The sequence below is a fragment of the Lates calcarifer genome, linkage group LG20, assembly GCF_001640805.2.
Source record: "Lates calcarifer isolate ASB-BC8 linkage group LG20, TLL_Latcal_v3, whole genome shotgun sequence".
Lineage (NCBI taxonomy): Eukaryota > Metazoa > Chordata > Actinopteri > Centropomidae > Lates > Lates calcarifer.
Genome location: NC_066852.1, coordinates 13,979,362 through 13,992,171, shown reverse-complemented (window position 1 = coordinate 13,992,171; position 12,810 = coordinate 13,979,362). Strand labels below are relative to the sequence as shown.

Here is a 12,810-nt window from a genome sequence, read left to right as displayed (position 1 = left end):
TATGAATCATTGTGAATCTGAGTCTGAAGAGTCTGTTTATTGCCTTTAGGAACAACAGACCGTGTGAGGCACAAGCCTGAGATATTCCCACAACACTGCTGATTCAGCCGATGCAGAAGCTGTCGCCATGATGGAGGAGGCGTTTGTTACCTGGGAAGACTCTGAGGGGATGTTGGTTATGCAATCTGGCTCTGCATAACAACTCAGTAGCCAAGGCCCTATTCATGCACACATGCTTGCTGTATGCTGGTATTGTTGATATCTTACGAACTCAAGCACATAAAAAGAGCAAGGCATATATCGTCTGGTTAAGTACCTCTGTACCTGGACATATGCTGATCTACATATTCAACACCTCAAGTGTGCATCCTGCAGGAAAAATAACCCACATATCAAGGAGAATAACTTTAACTCTATGAGTAATGCATAGTAATGTTGCATTAACTCTAATCTGAATGTTATGTACTGCTGCGGATGATCTGAGATCAGTCAGATCATATCTGAGATCACTGATCCAGTAGATGCTCGCCATTGACAAGATCTGCTTTTATTTTCAGTTTTTTTAGAGTTGATGAAAAAAAGAAAGGCCGCTTTATACCTGTGGACTGTGTACATTTTACACATATAAATAGAGAACACTTTGGGGCTTTGCACTTTTACAAACAATTGTTTTCCGTGACAGCTCTGAGCAAGGATTAAAATCCCACTTGTGTGAGAGTAAGACCACTTTTTTCTTTGTTGAAAGATGTCTGCTTTGTGGCCATCTTGGCTCAGATTTTGTGAGATTTTACCATCTAAATATGATGCTATCCTATCCACTGGATCTTATGTGGTTTCACTAGGCATTTCTTTCCCATTGAGCAGATTCATTATACAGAACTCCTTCTACTAGTGTCCCGTCTCAAATGGACTGGCTGTTGATGAGAACATAATCAAGTTTCCATGAAGAGAAGACCTTACAGTTAATAGTGATTCTGAAGACCTTAAACTAAGGTCATTGAGGGCCTGTGTACAAGCTACATGAAAGGAAAGGACAGGACGTCCTTATGAATAGCAACCTTTAGCATGTTTTTTTCAAACCGTAAACACAGGGTCTTCAATTACAGGGTCAGCAAAGACAGACTTGCTCTACCCAACTTGGCCATCATTCCCTTCCTTCAAAAAATATATGTGTGCTATTACTGAAAATACCTGACTGACTGTCTTTATGGGGGTTGTGTTGATGTTTAAAAATGTACTCCATAATTTTAGTACAGGGCCCATTTGCACTGCCACATCCCATGATTTCCTCCCAGCTCATTGCTAATGAGTGATGGACGCTCAGCTGTGAACTGTGTTGGAATTCAAAACATCACTGGTGAATGGGGAGGGCATTTTGGGATTTGGGGAGTCTCCACTGGGACCTATAACAAAATCAGGGAGTTTATCTTAGGGACTTAAAAAAACAAGTTCAGATTCGGGCCATGGGTGACATTGAGTACTACTGAAATAGAGAGCATGTGGAAGACTTGAAAGCACATTATTTAGAGTGAATCAATTGCGTTTGAGCCGTCAAGTTCTAGTTTGTGTTAAAACAACAGTGCAACATTTTGGGAAATTTGCTTGCTGGCCATCCTGCCCAGAGTCACTTGAGAAGATTGATATTTCTGCGCCTTCAGTCCAGAAATAGGTACAGGATAAATAGATGGCTTTGGAGCTGCTGAAAGTCATATTTCCTCACTTCTGACAGATATGGCTAGCTAACTGCTTCTTCCTGCTTCTACTCTTTGTGCCAAGCAAGGCTAAACATATCCTATACCTATCTCTATGACACTGAGATGAAACTGATGTTTTCTTATGTGACTTTAGGAAAGATGGAAAACAAGTGTATTTCCTATAATGTCACATCCTTAAAGAGAATTACAGGGAACAATTTTGCCAATCAGAGTTACATACTTGGCAGGGAATAATGTTACAGTAGCTGTATGCACAGAGTTCCCATTGAAATAAGTACTGTTTCTCACTCTTGCCTACCTTAGCGTATTTCATCATCATGCCTGCTGTGTGTCAGTTTCCACTGAGTCTCTCAGAGTGCCCTGACTGGCCTCTCGAGGCTGAGAGAGAACCAGCAGAGAGAGGAAACTTCTCAAAATGTTCATGACAAACCCAGTGCCATATCAGCCACGCGGGCCTGTTTCCCACCTGTCGCTGTGCGGAGAGTCTCCCAGCGAGTCAAAGGAGTCCCCGTACTGCAGGCCTGGCCGATGGGGGTCAGAGTAACCACAGTGTGCAGCGCGCCGTGCCCGCGCTTCCATGCACGCTGGGCTGCTGCATTTACTGGTCCCCACGGATGATGACATCATTCCCGGCGAGTCAGAGAGGATGCTGTCAGAGTGTTCCAGGCTCCATGTCCGTTCCTCATGTCTGACAAGCAAAAAAGAAAAAAAAAAAAGGTGTTAACATGCACACACCCCAGTGCGTCCCAGTGCGATTCTTTTTTTCAATCTTTTTTTTTTCAAAAAGAAATATGCCTTTTAAAAAAGTAGATGCATCTGTTTTCAGAGGCAGAGCGTTTAACCAATTCACCAAATAGATCCATTGCTTTGAGTATGATGCCCTCTGAGGTGTGTATAATGGCAAAAACACTTGCAATGTATGGCCTTACCTGTGAGTTGATGAATGGGCTCGTGTGGAGGAGTTGTGAGATCTTGAAGAGGCATGGCTTGCAGGGAACGATCCCTCTGTTGCAGGCCGTATGACTCGTTCAGTTGCAGGGACATTCTTTGATATGTACTGCGTCGAGGGGGTGGATTTGGCAGATGGGGAAAAGTGAAAAAAGACAAGCTTAAGCATGTACATCTGTGTGCATATACTTTAATAACACTAGGAATCCTTTCAGAAACTCACATCTACCATGGGGATTTCCTCTGGGCCTGGTCCTGGGTGATTGGGTCCGTTAGCTAGGTTACGATTGGGATGTTCTGGACACATGTTTTGTCGCAGATGATTGTGCATCTTCTTTCTTTGTTTCCTGTTGAGCAAATATCGATCACTCTCTCTCTCTCTTATTTTTACAGTTAACTTGCCATAAGTATTGATTTAACATTATGCTTTCACTGTTTTACCTGTAAATATGTCAAATAATATTAAAAGTCTTCATTTTAAATGCAATAACCACCTATGCTGCACATTACAGGCACTGCAAACAGTGTGTTGGCAGCTTGAGTATACAGTAAACTGCTTATTTTAATAAAATGCAGGTAGTAATAGATGTATATAATGATGAAAGGAAATGCTACATGTTCAAAAATCATGAGCTGACCCATTTATCAGCAGGACTTACTTGGTTTTACAGTAGGCAACCACACACACGATGCCCACCACCAGCAGAGCCACACAAATACCCGTGATTGTCAGGACTCTTTTCTGGTAGAGTTCCTCTGCCTCTGTCAACATCACACCCACAAATACACAGACGCACCCACACACACACGCATGCACACCACATGTGCACAGTGAGAGAAATAAGAGGAGAAAAGAGAAAAAAAAATCAGTCTTTTGAAGGTGCATGTTTCCACTTTTTCACTGTGCATCTACATGTTTTTCTTTTTTCTTTCTTTTCTTTTTTTGGACTAAATCCTGAGCAGCATGAAGCCTCATCCCTCCTTCCTTCCCTGACAACTCACTTCACAGTCAAGCTTCTCCTCTCACATAATCACAAATACAACAGATGCCGTTGCTCCCTGTGCTGCAGTAAAGCGGCGTAGGTGGGGGCAGGGGCTCAGCAATACTTAGACTGATCTATTAAGCAACTGTATTCTCTAAAATTGAAGTAATTTCAAATTATATATGATACTATAATGGGCAAGGCCTATAAATGATGACCTGCAAACTGTGCAGTACCGCATCAGTGCGCATTTGAATTGAAAATATGCCATGTTTGACATGATTTTAAGACTCTAAAAATCTATTTTTCAGTCTATCATGATGCAGGAGTCTTCATCTGCTCAGGCATTTAGCAAGCACAATGACTTCATGTTACAGTAATTTATGAAACAGGTGAATTTGGAGATGAAATATCATTAAATTTGAAACTGGAGAAACCTTGACTGATGCTTTTTTGCTTTTCCAGAGAAGAGCTTATGTGAGGTTGAGGTAGACTTTTTGTTTCCTTTGGGGAAGATGATGGAGCTAAGAGGTAGTATGGTCCCTGATAAATAATGTAATAAAAATAGAATTGACTTGGTACAACTCTTTCTGTATGCGGTTTCCTCCTTTCGTTCATCAGCAGCCATTTTACATCAATGTGCCAATTTATGTCAAGTTTCTGACGCCATAAATAAACCACTGAAGTCAGTTTACTTATAGCAGTGAACTGGGTAATATTTTACCAACATTGCTTGTTAGCAACTGAATTTTCAACAGAAGAAATGATACTGGTGTTGGTGTAGCAGCACAATGTCTTCATGGTGCAGAACATAAATGCGCTAGTGTAATAAAATGATCTCTGAAAAGAGGCCTCCAGCGTTTGTTTTACACTCTCAACCACTAAAGTACTTTTCTGGAAAAGACAACAGAAAACAAGAGCTAACAATGAAGGAGGATGGAAATAGCAGCAGAAGAAGAAAAAACATGACTGTGGTTTCTAAATTTAGCATCGCATGCTCATATCACAGCATCTACTCCTCGAAGGATAATTCAAACCAGTACAACAGACACAATATTTCATACTTCAAGGTTACATTTCAGCTCTGCTAACGACGGGGCGATGCAAGAAACATGGACAAGATCACACATAAATAAAAAGAAAGAGATGGCATATCAAAAGAAAAGACACTAAAGGCATGAGACCAAAAGGATTGGACAGGTAGAGTGGAAGATTGAGGAGAGACATCTGGTAGCTACAAACATGATATATCATGCTTGTTACAGATGGAATGAGGAATTTAAAAAAAAAAAAAAAACAGTCCGAAAAGGAAAATCAGTTAAACTCAGTTAATAGTTCTACTTTTTCAATCAGGGGTGCAGGTGATTACATCCATGTTAATGATGTTTGATGGAGGAGGGTTTGTCATTCTGATGAGTTATGGCGTGATTGATCGAGCGATTGATCGGTTAATTGGGGGACAATATGATTCACAGTTCACACCACAGACGGGGACGGGAGCATGTCAAAATGAAGGATGTCTATTTAGCAGTTACACTAGGACTGAGAATCAAAACGGATTGTTCCATACCCATAAATTCAATCCCAAGATGCTCTGCCATTGCAGAGGGGTTGACAGTTGGAAGGAAAGAAAAACAGAAACAAAAGACCAGATTAAAGAGAGTCGCACCTTCTAACTTACAGTGGAGTAACACAGCAACTTAGACAACAAACATTTGTCAGTAATTGTCAGAACGACATGGTCAGTGACGGGACACCAGAACACACTTACAGCATGCAACATACACTTCAAACCACACAACACAAACCCACATAACTACACAACTACAATTTAAAAAAAATTCTAATCAAACTCTAACATGTCTTGAGTCCGGCTCTGATATTCCTCTTGTGTAAAATGTCTATCTCTTGTATGTCTCAACACAGTCCAATGTTATTGTTGCTTTTAGATGAAGCACCTCAGCTCTACATTTTACAAATGAGCCTAAAAAGAGGTTTTGGGTTTGCAGAGAGTGCCATTTCATTACATAAGCAACAGAATCTCCTCACGGGAACGGAACATATTAGGTGCACAGCCGCTCTTTATTACTACTGTATAGGGGAAAACATGCGTCATCTGCTGAGATTACCTGCGCTTTCAGGTTTCTGCTTTCTAAAAACGCTACACTGTCAGTTTGTGAACACACCCATCACATGAACAGGCAAGTTAAAAAGGACTGAATCTGTGCAGCATCTGACTAATCGCGATGAATAAGAAAGAATTATGGTCAGACTTCACATTATATAGCAGAGTGAGGCCATGGGGAGGTTGCACCAACCAGCTGAGTCCATATCTCTGGCAGTTCGCTTGCTTTGCTTGGGTTGAAGCAAGTCCCAGCTGTTCTTATGACAACATGCTCTTGTTAAGCCCTTATGGCTGAGGAGCAGAAGCCATCCTCCTTCTCTTTTGGTTTCTCCTGGGGATGGGAGGCTCCCCTACAGGAGGCGGGCCTTTAAGCGTGGAATGGATGTGTGTGTGTGCACACATGTGCCTGGTCTTTGAGAGAAAATTTGATTTATTCTTCTTAATTGAGAGTAGGAAATGTGAAATATGCCAGAGGCCATTAATAGTTGTAGCAGAGCTTTCCAGAAAAACTAATGGTGTAGCTGTAATGGTCACTTTGAAGTCTACATCAACTACATCTATCATGCTGCTTTTCATGAACCTGAATTCTTCTGAGGATCTGCATTTTAAAAACAATGACAGGTTAACAGCCATATGTATAAAAACATTATTACATCCTGCACTTGGGCAGAGTGGAGGCTCATTTCTATTTGAAATGACAGATTTTAATTAAATATAGAAGTGGTTCTTTCCATGACAGTGTCATCATAGACGGAGAACACTTATTTTTCCTTTTCATTTAGTGTGCACGTGAACAGGTAAGAATGCATCTTAAATGCCATTGTTTTCACTCTGTTCTTCTACATCTATCTTCCTTAAAGCCAACAAATAGCCAGGCTGTTGATTTGAGCATGTAAGCATGTAAACCAAGTAATCAAAGCTTGGTCTGTGTTCATGGGGCTGGATGAGAACTGGAAATAAATGCCGTCCTTGATGCAGTTGCACAGCTGCACTGAAGTTAAACAGAACGCAGGGAAAAGTGAGCAAGTGTAGGAAAAAGAGCTCCCACACACCACTGTCTGCTCTGCCAAAAAAACAAGTAATTTCAGCATTACGACTTAATGCGAGATGAAATTACTTGTAGTTAAGAATTGTACTCTGAGCCAACATACAACAAACAGTATGTGGAAGCTCTACAAGTCAGACTACAGGATGAGACTCAACTCCAAAAAGCAGATGCAGTTATTTTCTCACTGTAATGTTACATTGAATTGTAACCACATGAGCTTGCGAAGACATGATGCTGACAGATATGCAGTGAGATAGCAGTTGATTCTTTGGGATTTACTGACATAAATTACAGAGTTTGTATTTCATTCTATACTATCCTTATTATTATACAGTAACTTAAACCTTTTCCTTTAAGAACAAAGTCCAAGTTACGTGACATCTCAGCTGTTTGTCTTCCATTAATGCCAGGTCACTCACCATTTTCAATAGCATGTAAGATACTTTAGAGGTAATCAACCAACAGGTGATACCGAGGTGTAAACAATTAAGACAGCAAGAACAAGATGAAAACATGAAGCATGATTTCAGACCAAGCAGAGCGTTTTCTGAGTAAAAGACCTTAAGGGCAAGATCTATCAAGCCGCAGTTCTCCACAAACCCTCATCTAATCTTGGTTTAAATCTGCAGTTGATGGATGTATTTGCTGATGTTGCCGTGTAGAGTGGTGCAGGGTTGACTTCTCTCACCCCAGGCTAGCGAAGCTGTTTGACACGGCACTCTAGTATAGCATGTGAACTCTACTCTGAGGACATCTGCTGTGCGAGCACCATTTTGTTGCTACCTCTGAAGCAATGTGCATTAGCAACAAATGCAGTTTGCTGAATGTTCTGTTGTGGACTTAACAATGTTCAGTGTCTTAGTCAAGCAATGGACTGATCTGAAAGTGAAAGAAAGCAGTGCCTCTCATTTTAACAGGCATATCTCAAAGTGCATCTATATCTAGCCTGTATGTACATGTACATTCTAGTTAAAGCAAGTGTGACCCTGTGAGTGATAACAATAATATTTCAAACATTTGGTGTAAATGATTGGTCCTCTGGGATATCACTAATTATCTTTCAGCTCAATTCATTACGTGACAATTACATGAGCGCTAAAGTGGAATTTTGTCATGTTGCCTCATGTATGACCTGATATTAAAACGGGTTCCTAAATCCATAGTAATACTGCATATTTTAGAGGAAATCTCACATGTACAATCTTGTTTGTCTGGAATACATAACATAAGGCCAATATTAAAAACAAGACAGGCTAAATTTTTAGCTTTAGCTGATCAAATCGCTTCAAGTGGCCCTCAAAAACACATCTTTATCGGACCAGTGAAGCTGGTGCACCACCTATCAAATTCAATCATTTGTCATGCCTATTAGTTAATGCTAATTGTTCAGGCCTCTCCATCCATGGATCAGCTTCAATAAATCATACATGCTTGTGTTTGTAGCTGCATAAACAAGCATCATTAGTGAGCGAGCCAAAGGTTGGGTATTAGTAATTGCTTTGCCATTAGACTGTGTTGTTACATGCAGCTGACTGTGTGCAAATCAACTTCCACGAAGCAATGGAATTCATCCACTATTTGTTGCTATCAGATTGTATTTTGGGAATGCACATGCAATACACTGCGAGTTAAAGGGCACACAATATCTCATGCAGACCAAACACAAGAACAGACTCTACAAAACTATGCCAGCTTGTCAATGAGTCATCAGAGGAGGTTCAGACACAACTATTAGGTAATAACAGAAAATTAATGCAATCTCTCTACACCCAGCATGCACGCATGACACACGAGGACAGTCTGACAGAGTGACAGAAGAGGAAATTGACATACGGTAGAAACTGGCCATAACGTAGGTTTGACAGCGATCACCAGTAAAGTCATTTGGACACCTGATGGAAAGAAACAAAGCCATAGAAAGAGAGGGAGGAGATGGGTGGTGGATGAGTGAGAAAGAGAAAGAGAAGGAGAGTGAGAGGGAAAAGGGTGTAGTGAAAAGGAGAGTATGTGTAAGGAAAAATGGGGGGGGGGGGGAAGAGAGAGAGAGAGAGAGAGAGAGAGAGAGAGAGAGAGAGAGAGAGAGAGAGAGAGAGAGGGGCAGAGAGACACAGAATTAGAACAACAGCACAACTACGGACAGCAGAAGCAGAGTGTTCCCATGGGTGACACCACCGCGTATGTGGTGTAGTGCACAGCTCATTGCGTGTTGACCTGAGAAGGAGAAAGAGGAGGAAAAAAGAGGAAGAGAACTGGTGGGGTGAGGGAATCGGGGGAGGGCAGCGGGAGTCCACAGAGGTAATCCAGTGACAACTGTGTCTCTCTGTTCTCAGCTGCTCATATCTAGTGAACATACTTGGATTGGGCATGGACAACCGCCGTGGCTCAGTCTCTAAGCATCGTGGGCCAAAGTATCCAGCCGGACATCTGGGAAGGAGCGGACAAGTGTTATGAAGAGGAAAAAAAAAACACAGGAAGTGAGGTGCACTGTAAATATTATGGATTTAAATCCCTTCACACATATTGTTAGAGGTCACAGTGAAGCCATATCGATGAAGCAGGGAAAAAAAAGATTCTGAAGATGAACCAAGTGTTTATATGTTCATTGCCAAACCAAATTCAGTTCAACATCAGTGATGACTGTGGACACCTGTTCATATTAGTATTAGAAATATTTTAAGAATAAATTACTGCTACTGCTACTATTACTACAACTAGTACTACTTGTAATAATAATACTTATAATAATAGTAATAATTGTCGTTATTATAAATAGAAAGTAAAATAAATCAACAAGTCAGTAAAAGGCAAGTTAAAAAAACACAAAAAAGTTGTTTCAAATGATGATATAAAAGGTTGCTAATATATAGGCTCCAGCAAAGTCCAACTCTCTTTTTGACTTCAGTCTGTTTTTGGGGAGATGAGAGAGGAGTGACGTTCTTCAGTCTATGGACAGAAAAGTGGAATGTAGCTGGGGATAAACCGTGCACAGCTTTGTAGGTGATCAATAAATCAATCCTAGTGAGCCTGTGCAGCAAAGCTGAAAATGGGGTAATGTGGTTTCTTTTCTTGGTGTCTGTTGGGAGCTTGGTAGCGGTGGTCATAACCTGTAAATGAGACAGTTTTATAACCGATACCACAGGACAGTGAAGTAAAATTCTGAATTTCCATTTGCAGTTACAAAAGAAAAATAATTTGAATATGTAAATACAGTATTTCTCAATGGAGAAACAGCAGTGGACGACTGTTTGCTTGTGCTTTGAAATGTAAGTCAGAGTCGAGGCAAATTTTCTAACGTGTAGCTTTATATTTTTGTAGCTGAAGATAGACTGCTGTATTATCACCATCAGGTGTGTCGGGCCAAACCATACTTCCTCATTATAATCCCATAAGGATGAGTGGTTGGTCTTTCAGGGGCACCAACATTCCACTCACAGTCACAACTAGACCACCAATCCAACAAAGGTCATTGCTCATGATTTACTGGTTTCACACAACGCCTCCCAGGAGCACCATAACATTCAGCATTAAATTACTCATCCTGAGTGATGGTGCTGAACTGGGGGATAGCACCACCTAGACCAAGGAAACTTGGCTGGAAGATGAAAGAAATAAACTGTCACTACATAATTTAAAAATCAGATGAGCGTGCAAATATCCACTGTGGTGCAGCTGCAAACTCTATTATCAGTCTTTTATCTTTAGTTTAAAAAAGGAGAAATAAATCATTGTCAACATTCATTACTCTTTGACTGAAAATAAACATGTAACATTTGGGAGGAAAAAACATAAAGTTTTACCATGTGTTAGAAGACAGGAACATGGACCTGCACTTATCTACATACTACATGTACAGCCATTCTTTTCTTAAGAGAGAGATGATTTGGTAAAAGGACTAAAAATAATGCACCTTGTTGGTAATCCTGTTTTTATACTGTTTTACCTTTTGATAAATTGCTGGTACACCTTTAATCAACTTTTGGAGAGAAGAAATGATTAGTCGACTAATCAGTCAGTCATTGGACAGAACATTAATCTACTATTATGTTTTGTTTTTGTTTTTTTTTAACAAAAACTCCAATCTCTCTTTACTTCTCCAAGGTGAGGATTTGCTGATTTTATTTGTTCTATATGATTGTTAACAGATATCTTTTTTGTTTTGACTGTTGGTCAGACAAAATAAGGCCATTTGAAGATCTCACTTTAGGCTTCAAGAAGCTGTAATGAGCACTACCCAAGAGAATTGTCAGACCTCAAAACACATGTAGATTATAAGCAAGATATAAGATAAAACTATCAACACTAAAAGGACAATATGTGTAATTGATTATCTATGTGTTTACAATTGCTGAATTCCTTTTTTTTTTCTTAAAAAAATCTATTAATGTGTAAGAAATCATCACAAAAAATATGTGAACTTCTGTGAGTTATTTACTTTCGGTCATTAATTAACCTTACCTTTCCTCAAAACAAAGTTTATACCTCAAAGTGAAGGAGCTGGACATAAAAGTAGGGCTAGCTGTCTGCAGGACTTGTTTAGCCAGTGAGTAATACCCACTGAAGCCTGGCCTATATTGAATGAGATGGCTGTGGGGCAACAAATCCCTGCAGGCCTTCACTGCATTATCCAACTTTTCTGGACCCATGCCCCAGCCGTGAGTGAATTAGCTGCAGCAATTGAGTTATTGCTGCCTCCAATTTGTACACAGTGTATTGAACGGCTGTTGCAGCCATGTCCTCATTGCTTGTCGAGCATTCTTCCTTGGGCCAACTGGGCACAGAAGCCCAGACAGTGTTTCAGTTTTATATCCAACCAGCCAAAGGACTTACTGTATGCTGTGTTGACATATGGTCCAACGGAACATGCAACATAATATCTGACAACCATTACAAGAGATAATGAGTGTATTTTGTGTTTTGATACACTATTAGGTTTTACTGGTTGTGACAGTTATAGTTGAAATGGTGTCATACTGAATTAAACATGATTGAGGCTGCAACTAATGACTATTTTCATCATTGATTAGTCTGATGGTTATTTTTATGATTAACTAATAAATATACTGGCCCATAAAATGTCAGAAAATATATTTTAAAAATTCCAAATACAAAGGTTATCACATTGAAACTGCTTATTTTGTCTGACCTACACTCCAAAACCCAAAGATAATCAGTTTAATGTGATCGAAGACAACAAGCCAGTATTCACATTTGAGAAGCTGGAACCAGTAAATGTTTGGCATTTGTGCTTACAAATGATTAAGAGATTACCAAAATATTTTCTGGCTAATTTTCTTACGACTGACTATTCAATTAATCAACCAATCTTTGCAGCTGTAAGCATAAAACTGTGTTTGTGCTCTGGAAAACAGAAAGAACAAGAAAGAAAACCATTTATTTTAAATGTTAACTTCTCCTGAACATCTTCCCAAATGATGTTTCTTGACCTCGAGTCTAACACAAACTAAAATGTAAATGTCAAAGATGAAAAAATAGGGTTGTTTCTGTAATAATGTCAACCCGTTCTCTTCTTGAAAAGCAGAGATATATGGTTCCTCCAGCGCTCTTTACACACAGGTCTTGATCTCCTCTGCCAAGGACCTCAAATGTAAGCAATGATTCTATTTACCTCATTGGGGGCCTCTAACAGGCATAAATATTTGCTCACTACTAAACCAGTGACTCATGACATTTTGAAAGGGCTTTTAATGTGCAGCCCTCCTGTACACTAAACATGACTTAAAAGGATGAGCACACCGCAGCCTCACTCCATTATTAGTGTTAAAATACACAACAGGTGGGTTGTTAGGCGGACTGGCAGCATTTTCCTGTGATGTGTTGCTGCTGCAAGAAAGAAGAACGGGAATCAAGTGCTATCAGGAAAATAAACAGCAGGATAAAAACTTATACTTATATGTTAAAGAATATTACCAAAGTAAAGGCTTCATGAGGGGAGTTTAAAAACGGTAGGACAAAGAATCTTTAAAGAAGGAA

The 12,810-nt window shown here is 39.9% G+C and overlaps 1 protein-coding gene across 3 annotated transcripts in view; it reads right to left on the bottom strand.

Annotated features, from left to right (window-relative positions):
* The window catches only part of nrg2a (neuregulin 2a), a 51,292-nt gene that overhangs the window by 4,900 nt on the left and 33,582 nt on the right, over positions 1-12,810 (bottom strand). Inside the window, exons 5-10 of one of the 3 annotated variants that reach the window (XM_018691461.2) lie at positions 8,653-8,711; positions 5,217-5,240; positions 3,323-3,425; positions 2,887-3,010; positions 2,645-2,772; positions 2,182-2,403 (exon numbers count right to left, since the gene is read on the bottom strand). In XM_018691461.2, the coding sequence (XP_018546977.1) occupies positions 2,182-2,403; positions 2,645-2,772; positions 2,887-3,010; positions 3,323-3,425; positions 5,217-5,240; positions 8,653-8,711 (660 nt within the window). Of the gene's footprint in view, positions 1-2,181; positions 2,404-2,644; positions 2,773-2,886; positions 3,011-3,322; positions 3,426-5,216; positions 5,241-8,652; positions 8,712-9,172; positions 9,244-12,810 lie in introns of all 3 variants that reach the window. The other 2 variants (XM_051078372.1, XM_018691462.2) reach the window with 2 other exon arrangements.